At 50.2% G+C, this 12,329-nt stretch overlaps 1 protein-coding gene across 2 annotated transcripts in view; it reads left to right on the forward strand.

Moving 5' to 3' along the window:
* Nucleotides 1–12,329, forward strand: part of MED23 (mediator complex subunit 23) — a 211,329-nt gene that overhangs the window by 19,623 nt on the left and 179,377 nt on the right. For both annotated transcript variants that reach the window (XM_069726015.1, XM_069726014.1), the window contains exons 6-8: nt 2,034–2,132; nt 2,522–2,623; nt 7,512–7,581. In XM_069726015.1, the coding sequence (XP_069582116.1) occupies nt 2,034–2,132; nt 2,522–2,623; nt 7,512–7,581 (271 nt within the window). The remainder of the gene's footprint in view (nt 1–2,033; nt 2,133–2,521; nt 2,624–7,511; nt 7,582–12,329) is intronic.

A 12,329-nucleotide genomic window follows, 5' to 3' on the forward strand; every position in this document is an offset into this window, starting at 1 on the left:
TCCTGTTTCCATACCTCGACGACATCCTCATCAGGCTCCGTCCTTTTCTCAGGCTCACGAAAGCCTTCCATTGTTCTCGACTCCTTAGCCCGTTTCGGGAGGCTGGTCAACCGGAAGAAGTACTGCCCTATTCCTTCTCAGCGCATCATCTTTCTGGGAATGCTCTTCGACACTCGTCAGACCAGAGTCTTCCTTCGCAAAGACAAGAGATCCTCTCTTTGTCGGGACGTAGGGTTGCTCCAGGGTCCTCGGCCTCCCTCCCTCCGATCGGCCATGAAGGTTCTGGGGAGGATGGTAGCTACATTGGAAGCGATTCCCTTCGCCCAATTTCATACGCGACCCCTTCAGCAAGCCATTCTGTCTCAGTGGGACAGGTCTTCTTCTTCTCCCTGGATCGGCCGATCCGACTCTCTCTTCTCGGGTCAAACGGTCTCTCAACTGGTGGCTGTCATCACCTCTCATCTCCCAGGGCAGGTCCTTCCTTCCAGTTCTCTGGCAGGTGGTGACGACGGACGCCAGCCTGCTCGGCTGGGGTGCGGTTTTTCGCCACCTGACGGTTCAGGGCCGTTGGTCGCTGCAGGAGTCATCTCTGCCAATCAATGTCCTCGAAATTCGGGCCATCTTTCTTTCCTTCCCCCACTGTGAAAGGATTCTCTTGGGCCTACCAGTCCGGATCCAGACGGACAACGCCACGGCTGTGGCATATGTCAACCATCAGGGGGGGACCCGGAGCTCCTGGGCTCTTGCTGAGGTATCCAGGATCCTCCTTTGGGCAGAGGCAACGGTTCCGGTGATATCCGCGGTGCATATCCCCGGCGTGGACATCTGGGCCGCCGACTTCCTCAGCCGCGAGGGCCTCGCGGCAGGGGAATGGTCCTTGCATCCGGAGGTCTTCCATCAGATCTTGCCGACCGCCGTTCTTGGTCAGTCACCAGGACAAGGTGGTCTTCCGGCCTCCACCTTCTTTCCTTCCTAAGGTGGTTTCCACCTTCCACCTCAACGAGGACATCGTTCTACCTTCCTTTTGTCCAGCTCCGACTCATCCTCTGGAGCGATCGTTGAACAACTGGACCTCGTCAGGGCAGTGAGGATCTACCTGGATAGAACGTCCTCTTTCCGGAAGACGGATTCTTTTTTTTCGTCATTCCTGATGGCACGCGCAGATGCCAGCCGGCTTCCAAGGCGATTATTGCTCGCTGGATCAGAATGGCAATTTTGGAGGCTTGCCGGGTCAAGAACAGAGTGTCCCCTCCTGGGATTAAGGCTCACTCTACCCGGGCAGTCGGTACCTCCCGGACGGTGCACCACAGGGCTTCTGCCCTACAGCTTTGCAAAGCGGCAACTTGGTCTTCCATCCACACGTTCGCCAAATTTTACAAGGTACATACCTACGCTTCGGCTTCGGCTCCAGCCTAGGCAGAAGGATCTTGCAGGCGGCAATGGGGAGTCCTCTGACCTGATGGAAGTCTGTTTTTCCCGCCCGTGGGACTGCTTTGGGACGTCCCATGGTTCCTGTGTCCCCCAATGAGAGGCGATAAAGAAAACAGGATTTTTGGTTGCTTACCGTAAAATCTGTTTCTTGAAGCCTCCATTGGGGGACACCGCTCCCTCCCAATGTTTTTGTTATATGTTCTCTGACTGTTCTCACGTTTACAGTTCTCAAGTTTGTGGTTATGGTTTTAACCTTGTTCGTTATCTCCTACTGCTTTCTCACTAACTGAAGAGTATAATGCCAGTCGGTGGGGTGTACACTGCAGAGGAGGAGCTAACTTTTTTATTTGCATAGTGTCAGCCTCCTAGTGGCAGCAGCATACACCCATGGTTCCTGTGTCCCCCAATGGAGGCTTCAAGAAACAGATTTTACGGTAAGCAACCAAAAATCCTGTTTTCCAGATTTGGAAAATGAGGCTCGGTATACAGTATCCAAAATTGACTTTGTCACAAATAGGTTAAATTGTAATAATCCTTTCCACACTGTTTAGTGCATCGATGTCTGTGTTACTGAGAGTTAAAATTTTTTTTTTTGTTGTCAGGGAGTTCGAGATCTCTTAAAAGTAATAGTGGAGAAAATTCATACTATTCCGAACACTGTGAGCTCTGCCGTTGTACAGCAGCTTCTAGCAGCAAGAGAGGTAATCTTCGTGAATGTGTACATTTTTTTTTTTTTTTTCATTGCTTATCATAGAAGAAAAAAAAAAAAAAAAACTCCAGTGGTATATTTTGATATTAATATGAGCTTAGCCAATCATGCCTTCTTGTAACACCTCTACCCACGTAATTGGACACTGGTCATCATGACCATAACTTCTCATACATACTTCCACCTAAGAGTGATGTTTTATGCGTATGAATCCTATGGTTTTAGTGTGATCAAGCACAATATTTCTTCCATGTAGTTTTTCAGCAAGTATAAATTTTTATTTTTTAGAAGGGGCATAGGAAAATAAAGCTGCTAACTCATGATTCTAGAATTCATCAAATGATGTGGAGATCTGAGACAAAATGATGCTTTCTGTTACAGGTTGTAGCCTACATATTGGACAGAAATGCGTGCCTTCTACCAGCTTACTTTTCAGTAACCGAAATCCGTAAACTTTATCCTGAAGGAAAACTTCCACATTGGGTAAGGATTTATTGTAAAGCAATTTTAGGGAAGGAACCATTTTGGCAGGAAAGTGTGTGTACTTTTTATTTGGAAGTAATATCCTACTCTTAAGCCAAATTATAATTGTTTTATTTCGTGGCATAAGACAACAGGGTTTCTTTTGTTTTTGTTTTTTGGCACACTTAATGATGAGCCTTATAGCCCTGTTCCATCAGTGTTTTCACCGGAGTTCTTGAGTAAAACATTTTGAACCGTCCCACAATTTTCACGCAACACTAGTTTGTGCAGAAATAGATACTGTATTATCCGGCGAATAAGATGACCCTCCAACTTTTCCAGTTAAAATATAAAATCTTCTTAAACGTCGGGTCTTCTTATACGCCATGTGTCATCTTACAGGGTGAGTGTGGACCAATCTGCATATGGTGGAGGGGAGTAGTCCCGATGACGAAGGGGGGGGGCCTCTGACAGGGAAGGTGTAAGTGGAGTATCCTCCTATTGCCTCATTGTGGCAGCGATGCTCTCTGCGGGTCTCTGTGCTGGGGGGCGACTTCGGCTCCTCTTTCACCAGTGTGGGGGCTCTGTGCTGGGGGTGCAGTGTCGGGGCTCCGCCGGCATTTCCTCAAAGCCTGGAGGCCCCGGCAGCTCCATTCCTGCGATGCGGTGGCCTCTGGGGAAAATGGCAGCTGGCGGCGGCGCATGCTCAGTTTCAGATCTAGTCTTCCGAGATCTTGGGACAAGATCTGAATCTGAGCATGCACCATTTTCCCGGTAGACACCGCATCGCAGCAATGGAGCTGCTGGGGCCTCCGGGCTTTGAGGAAATGCCGGCGGAGCCCCGACACTGCACAAAGAGCCACCGCCCCCCCAGCACAGAGCCCCCATGCTGCACAAAGAGGAGCTGCCGCCCCCCAGCACAGAACCCCCACGCTGCGCAAAGAGGAGCCGCCTCCCCCGCCCCCCAGCACAGAGACCCGCAGAGAGCATCGCTGCCACAATGAGGTAATAGAGGGATACTCCACTTAGGCTACGTTCACATTAGCGTTAAGCTAATGTGCGTCGGGTTTGCGTCGGCGACGCAGCGGCGACGCATGCGTCATGCGCCCCTATACTTAACATGGGGGACGCATGCGTTTTTGTTTGTTGCGCTGTGCGACGCAAGCGTCGGACCAAGAAAACGCAACAAGTTGCATTTTTCTTGCGTCCAAATTTCGGCAAAAACCGACGCATGCGTCGCAAAACGCAGCGTTTTTGCGTGCGTTTTGCTGCGTTATTGCGTGCGTTGCGTCGCCGACGCAGCGGCGCACAACGCTAATGTGAACGTAGCCTTACACCTTCCCTGTCAGACGCTCCCTCTCTTCGTCATCAGGACCACTCCCACCACCATATGCACATTGGTCCACACCTGCCCTATAAGACGACCCCCAACTTTTAAGATTTTCAGGGGTTAAAGGGTTGTCTTGTACGCTGGAAAATATGGTACTTTAATGTTTTCACAACTGTTTCGTCCAGCTCTGCCAAGATGAGTGGAACTGGAATGGAGAAGAAAATGAGGCGCACTCTGCTCAATACGAGGTGCTGGCTGAACTTGGGTTAACCCAAAATCAAACTAAGAAGGAAGCAGCCGCACTCAAACACGGATATAGTTTAGGAAAAAAAAAGGTTGTTCCAGCATTTTGTAAGATATTTCTTTCTTTATTTTAGGTCCATTAAAAATTTACAAAAATTACAGTGGTTGCATAGACAGGGCAAGGGAACAAGATGCGTTTTGAACGCTCAATTGCTTTCTTTATCACAGCTTGGCTACACAATCAAAAGGATTTCCTAAAATACTAAAAAAGTGCCAATGAAAACCAGTTGGAACATGACACAATTACATTAATGAATACATTCCTTATTCAACAGATGTATGATAAGTCAGTAGTGATACATGGTCTCTTTAAATTAAAACCTTTTAGGGCTTCTTGAATCCAGATTAAATATCCAATATGCTTCTTTTGTTAATAATAGCTCCACCTCTTGTATGTGGAAATTTTTTTTTTTTCTTTTCTATACCTAAATCTTGTAAGGAAGACATGTCACAATTTTGCTCAACAATAAAATGCTTTGCAATAGCAGAAGCGTTTCTACTGATTTGTATTAAGATTATTATTTATATAGCACCATTGATTCCATGGTGCTGTACATGAGAAGTGGTTACATGCCAATTGCAGTAAACAAACTAACAATTACAGACTGATACAGAAGGGAGACGGCCCAGCCCTTGCGGACTTACATTCTACAGGATGGTGGGGAAGGAGACAGTAGTTTGGGGGGTTGCAGTAGCTCTGGTAGTGGTGAGGAGGCAGCGGGGTCTGCAGGCTGAAGGATCCAAATGTGGTCATTGTAATGTTTATTATACTAGGTTCTTAATTTACCTGCAGTGCATACTATGTGGTGCAATTCATTATCAATAAACGGTTTAATTTTATACTCATTTAAATGGTCAAAATCATAGAAAACAAAACTGCATAATGTGCATGAGCACATGCGACATCCCTGTGAACCACATGACACAATTGCATCAATGATTACATTCCTTATATATTATATTCCTGATGTAGTTTGCAAAAGTTATTTCTTGTTTATTACATGTGCAGAAAAAAACACCACAGCAAGGTGAAATAGTGATGGAAAGGTAATGTTACGACCTCTCCAGGGTCTTTGTCAAACATCACTGAGTCATTAGAACGACTTATATGGGCACATTAAGTATAGAGTTCCCATAGGGGCTTCTGTATCAGCGTAAAAGTGGCGTGTATTGTGCTTCCTGTGGTACCATCTGCACATGTAATAAACAAGAAATACCTTTTGCAAATTATATCAGTGTTTGAGTGCGGCTGTTTCCTTCTTAGTTTGAACTGGAGTGGGGCGTGATGACGTATGTTTGTCTAATTCATGGCAAACTGGCATACCTTATGGTACAGCTCTTGCTCCAGTCTCTGGAGTAAGATTTGTGGCAAGGTTCATGGTGCTTTTGAGACATGCCTGATTCTTTAAGAGGCGAGTGCATCTTAATGGATCAGACACCTCTAACTTCCCCAGGCCCCCTCATCAATACTGTCATGAACAACGCTAGTCTTGATGAATTGGGACCATAGATTTTATTAGCAAAAAAATGATACCAAGAGTTCTTTTGGTACTCGCGTCACCAGTGTACATAAGGATCCATAACCGTAGTTTTTTGGAGTATAAGACTCACTTTTTCAACAAGGAATTTGGGAGGGCAAATGGTAGTAGGGGATGCGTCTTATAGTCTGAATGCAGTCTTGCCGGAGGTGGGTTGTGGTGGTCGTGGAGCAGGGTCCTTTCCTCAGGGAGCCAGCGGGGGCAGAAGTGTGGTGATGCTGCGGCCTGTTGTGTGCAGTGAGCAGAACACATGATTGGTTTCCCAGCAGCCATTGTCGTGAAGCCATGGGCCTCCTGAGGCGGTGCATGCACAGATTGGGATCTCGGCCTAGCTGCGATCTCAATCTGCGCACGCGCTGCCTCCAGTAGCCATTTTCCTGACTCTTCAGCGAAATGGCTGCCAGAGGCCACGCGTGGATTTCTGGCTGGGCTGAGATTCCAATCTGCACACCGATGCCTCCTGGGGCCCACGGCTTCAGCAAAATGGCTGCCAGATGCACTCTGCTTATTGCTAACATCGGGCCGCAGCATCGCGCGGCTCGGATAGCCCATCCTCCCACCCAGGGCCCACAGCATTGCCCCACTTCTGCTGGCTTCCTGAGGAAGAGACCATGCCCTCTGTAACCCCCGCTCCACCAGTGCCAGCCCCAAGTAAGATACCCTAAATTCGGACTAGAAGACGTACCCCCATCTTGTAAAACTCTCTAATTTTTTTTTATAAATTTTTTTTGTTTGTTTTTTTTTCCTTTTCCAAAATTATTTTCGAAAACTTGGGGTGCGTATTATAGTCCAAAAAATATAGTAATTGTATTAAAAAGTATATTTGTGTTTTGCTTCCATTGACAATGAGTCAATGACTGAGTACCTGCTGGGGATATGGTCCAGATGTGATGCTGAGAACCTGTAATGTGATTTTAATAATATGGTTATCATAACATTTACCATATTTTTCGGACTATGAGACGCACCGGACCATAAGACGCACCCCAAGTTGGGGTGAAAATTGTCGCGGCATCAGGTGAGGTGACGCCGCGGCAGCAGAGCCGGGTTAATCACTGGTTTCTCGGTGGCGGCGACCATCTTCCTGAGGCCGCACATGCGCAGATTATGTGCTCTGCTTCCCGGGGCTTCAGGAAAATGGCCATGGGAAGTAGCGCATGCTTAGATGGAGATTGCGGTGGCCATTTTCCTGAGGCCGAGATCTCAATCTGCGAACTTGGCTTCAGCAAAATGGCCGCCGCGATCTCAGTCTGCGCACGCGCGGCCTCCCACGGCCATTTTCCTGAAGCAGAGATCTCAATCTGCGAACTCTGCTTCAGCAAAATGGCCGCCGCGATCTCAGTTTGCGCACGCACGGCCTCCCACGGCCATTTTCCTGAAGACCCGGGAAGCAGAGAACTCAATCTGCGCACGTGCGGCCTCAGGAAGATGGCCGCCGCCACAGCCGTGATTCACCCAGCTCTGCTACTCGCCTAGAATACCGGGCCGCGGCGTCACCTCACCTGTGGAAGGGACTCTGCTCACGCCATACCGCTCACCGCGCCTCATCATCCCCGCGCCTCATCATCCCCGCACCTCTGCCACCGCCACACTACTGCCACAACCAACCGGTAAGCCTGCATTCCAAATATAAGACGCACCCCCCCATTTTCCTCACAATTTTTTTGGGGAAAAAGTGTGTCTTATAGTCCGAAAAATACGGTACATTTCTAAACCACCTTCTTCCCCTTTCTTTCAGCTGTTGGGGAACTTGGTATCAGACTTTGTTGACAGTTTTAGACCCACAGCAAGGATTAACTCCATCTGCGGTAAGATTAAAGCTAACCATAGTTGGTACAATTTGAATTTTAATATATCTGTTCCTGAGGCTTCTGATGCGTCTGGTAGCCACTTATTTCATTCCCTTTAAAGATCTGCCAAACATGCATGTCTTTTAAAAGAGTTGGGGTATGTTTCCACGGGGCGTATTGCTTGAGTTTTTGCTGCGGATTGGATGCTGCGTACAGCCACAGCGTCCAATCCGCAGCGTCCAGATGTTACAGCATAGTGGAGGGGATTTTATGAAATCCTGTCTCCACTATGCATACAAACATGCAGGTGGCAGACCTGCGTAACCAGACATGCGGCTCGTCTTTATAGACTGCATCATGTCTATTTCGCTTCATTGGGGGACACAGGAAACCATGGGTGTATGCTGCTGCTGCCACTAGGAGGTTGACACTATGCAAAAAAAAAAAGGGTTTGCTCCTCCCCAGCAGTATGTACCCACCAACTGGCAGAAAGCTAATCCGTTTTAGCGGAGTGTCAGTAGGAGGTGGACACAGGCTGCTCTCGGCCACGTATCTACCTTAGGTTTTGTTGTGTTTTATTATTCATCTCTTTTTCAGATACAGCTTGTGATTCTGGGCGACGGAGTGTAATGGGTCACTCCGCTCTCCCCCCTAGAGACCGGGAGCACAGTGTGGGAATGTGTCACTACTGTACCCTCTCGTGCCGCGGAAACGCTCCCTCTCCGCAAGATAAATAAGTCTATGTATAGGATGCGGTGATTCCGTATGATTCAATGAACACATGCGGAATCACCGCGTGTACAAAAGCGGGCAGCGCTTTGGGCGGAGCTGGTTATCTGCTGCGTCCAAAGCTTTGCCAATTCGCCCTGAGGACACACAGCCTTAAACGTCCCCCCTTTTTTTTTTTTTATATATATACAGTACCTCTGATCATCTTAAAGTGTGCTAACTGTAAAGCGCTGCGGAATGTTAGCGCTATATAAAAATAAAGATTATTATTATAAAGATTATTAGGTGTGACTGTATGTAACCATATGCTGCAGACCACAGCACCATCAATGTTTCTCTATCGCCTTTCATTGGGGGACACGGAAACCATGGGTGTATGCTGCTGCCACTAGGAGGCTGACACTATGCAAATAAAAAAGTTAGCTCCTCCTCTGCAGTGTACACCCTACCGACAGGAAGTAGGATATCCAGTTTAGCTTAGTGTCAGTAGGAGGTGGACACGGGTCTTTCATTAGACCCTTATCTACCTCAATGTGCGTCGTTTCTTTTCAGATTTTTCCGGAGGGATACAGGGTGAACAGTCACACCTGTAGTCCCACTATGCGGACTATGAGTACGGCGTGTACTGCCACCCCGTATCCTCATAGATCCCTCTCCAGGACCAAGATCCTAGCACACCAGCGTGCTCAGAAGTCCGGTCCTGGCTCCGTCCCCCACCCACTCGCCCACCAGAGCCTGTCGGTTGGAGGAGACGAGGACGTCCATCACAGCTCCGTGGACGTCTGATACCTTCAGGTTAGTAACTGCGTGGGATGTTTAGGTGAGTATTTCCCCTAAATTTCCAGATCTTCCCCTTACTCTCTCACGGTGTGGGGGAGTAGTTGGCCCTAAATACGCTGCACTATCTTCTATGGCGGCGCTGATTTTATTTTAAAAGTGATCCTAGGGGCACCAAGACGAGCAGTGGCTCTGCACTACGGGCTATTCCCTTCATCGGGGCCGCAGTGCCCTCTCTGCGGCTGCACTGCGCAGCGGCCGCAATGTCACTTTTCTGGCGACGCCGGCACCGCTCCCCCCTGCGGCCGCCCTGCGGGCTTCGGCGCCGCGATCCCCTTTCCAGCGGCACCGGCCTCTAATTTAGGTCCCGGCTCCTGCCGGGGCCTACTTCGGCGCCACGTCCCGTTCTCCCTGCGGCTCTGGCAGGCTGCCGCGCTGCTCTGCGGCGCACTGTTCCGGGGCCGCGGTCTCTTTTCCAGCGGCACCGGCCTCTAATTTAGGTCCCGGCTCCCGCCGGGGCCTACTTCCGGTACCGCGCTCCTTCACTTCCGCTTTCTTCGGGCGGGCTTTCTCCCGCCCGACAAACTGTGCCCTGCAAACTCCGCCCACCGGCGCCATGTGGGCTGTCTCCGCCCCTTCTCCCACGTCGCTGCTGAGCCAGGGCACGAGATTCCAACGTGCCCGCATTTTCTCCTGGGGGCACAGCACATCATCTGCGCGGATCACACTAGAGGCTGCAGGGCAGCAGCTCCATCTTTCTGTTCCACTGCTGTTCTTCAGGCCTGCAGTAAGTTCCGGACAAGAGTGCCCCAGATGTGTCTACCTGTTCTCCTAGGGGCTATTGTTCCTGAGGAGCATCTTCCAAGCCGTGCAGCTTTCCATCTGGACACCGCAGCGCCTGCCGTGAGTACCTCTGCACCGCAGTTTGACTCAAACCCCTAATCTTCTGACATTTCTCTTAGGGGCCCGTTCGGTCTAATTTTAAGGGAGGTCGCTCCCGGCCTCCTACCTTTTCCTGTGTCTTAGTGAAACACTTTCAGGGTTCGCCTTGTAACCACAAGCTCCCTTCAGGCAGGCCTGCAGCAACCCACATTTTGTTCCCGCTGCTCCGCCTCAGAGCGAAGTCCCCACCCCAGGTTGGGCCTCCCCTCTGTCTCTATCAGTAGCGGATCTCACACGGGTGTCCCAGACCCTTGTGTCCGTGCTCGATCGGTTGCCCCTGCAGCCTTCCGTAGTAGCCAGCGGGTCGCAGGAAGCCCTGTCCGAGTTTTCCAATACAGGCTGCGAAAGATTCAGTCGGGAACGCCAGTCTGAGTTATCTTCTCGGTCCATCTCGCCCCACGGTCTTTCTCTGTGGTCCCCCCCCGGAGTCAGGCGAGGCTTTCTCTGATGTGCCTTCGGAGGATAATTTGGGGCCGGAGTCGAACCATATCTTATCATGAGGGATATGGTTCAAAGCCTCATTGGAGCGTCCAATCTGACTTGTGGCTACAAAGATTCCTCTACGAAACCCGCAGATCAGGCGGTTTCGTTTAGACGGTCTAAACTACCTCCCAAGGGATTCGCTCCTCATCCTGAATCGAGGAGCTTCTGGCCAGAGAAAGAGCGAATTCGACCAGACGTTCTCAAAGAGGAAAGCGTCTTGGAGTCTCATATCTCTTTCCTCCGAATCTCATCGCCAATAGACTTTCCACCAACACAGTCCTCACGCTGTCCGGTGGGGCGACTCTGACAGGTTCCATCGATAGGATCATGGAATCCTTTGTGAATTCGGCTCTCGAACCTGCCGCATCATCCCTATGCCCGCTTGCACTTGGGTTTCGAAGTCGGTATCCGAAGGGGCTAAAACAACTCCGTTGGGGCATTCTAGCTGGAGCTCCACCAGACTGGCTGGCGGAAGTTACCACCCAGATTACTCATGCCGGGGAGTAATGTGTTCTCTGGACGTCGCGTCTTCTGCCGCTCAGACACCCGGTAATGTTGTTGCCAGCCGTCGTTCTGTTTGGCTCAAGAGTCATCAAAGAAGTCCCTTACGAGCCTGGCTTTTTCAAGGATCACGTCCTTTCGGTTCCAAGCTGGACCAAATTATTAAGGACGCCACTGGCGGCACCAGTTCTCTTAGGCGGCAACTTCGGTCCTTTTCGGCCTTTTTTGCGTCGTTTCGCGGCATCAGATTCCTTTTCGCAACAGAGGCCACAGGCACGTTAAGAAAAGAAGGTATTCTTCGACTCACTCCTTCCTGGCGTCCCCGCTACTCCTAAGGTGGATTCTCCAGGTCCAGGACTGGAAGTTCCACCTAGGCATGACCCACGACTAGACTCTAGCCCGTTTCTCCTGTTCCTCAGGGACGTCTGGGTCTCCTCAGTAGAGGACGCATGGGCCAACCTCCAAGAGACCCCGCTCTAGTCCCGGGTTTCTTTACAGCCATTGTTTCCCTCCTTAGATCCGGGGTAATCGTTCCCGTCCCAGAACAGGAACAGTTCAACGGTTCACAGGCTTCTCTTCGAATCAGAGGACGACAAGGTTCGTCCCAGTCCGGATCTCAATTTGCTGAACAGGAGATTTCATCGGAGACACTTCAGGATGATATTCCCTCGTTCAGTAATCGCTTCCATGGAGGCTCAGGAATTTCGGTTTCAGGCTCCCGAAAGTCTATCCATCTTCCCGACACTCTAGCCGTTGCGGGTGGCTCGTCAACAGGAAGAAGTTCCGTCTTGTTCAGCGCCTCGTATCTCCGGGCATGTTCTTCGACACTTGTCGGACCAGAGTCTTCCTTCCCGAAGACAGGATATCCCTCCTTTGTCAGGAAGTTTGCTTGCTCCAGGGTTTTCGGCTCCCCTCCTTTCCGATGGGCCTTAAAGGTCCTAAGGAGGTTGGTTGCAACATCGGGAGCAATTTTCCCTTCGCCCGTTTCATTCAAGACTTCTTCAGCAGGCTATTCTATCACAGGGGGACAGGTCTGTCTTCTCCCTGCATCGTCCGATCCGGCTTTCCCCCGGGTCAAACGGTTCCCCGACTGGTGGCCGAGGTCACTTCTCTTATCCCAGAGTAGATCCTTCACAGCATATCTTTCCTTTCAGTTCCCTGGCAGGTGGTGACGACGGACGTCAGCCCGCTCGGCGGAGGCGCGGGGCTTTGTCACCTGTTCTTTTCAGGGTTGTTGGTTGGTGCAGGAGTCCTCCTTGCCGATCAATGTCCTCGAGTTCCGGATCATCTTTCTGTCTTTCCTTCACTGGGTAAGGATTCTCAGCAGCCTAGAC

This window comes from Ranitomeya imitator, chromosome 5, assembly GCF_032444005.1.
Source record: "Ranitomeya imitator isolate aRanImi1 chromosome 5, aRanImi1.pri, whole genome shotgun sequence".
In the NCBI taxonomy this organism is placed as follows: domain Eukaryota; kingdom Metazoa; phylum Chordata; class Amphibia; order Anura; family Dendrobatidae; genus Ranitomeya; species Ranitomeya imitator.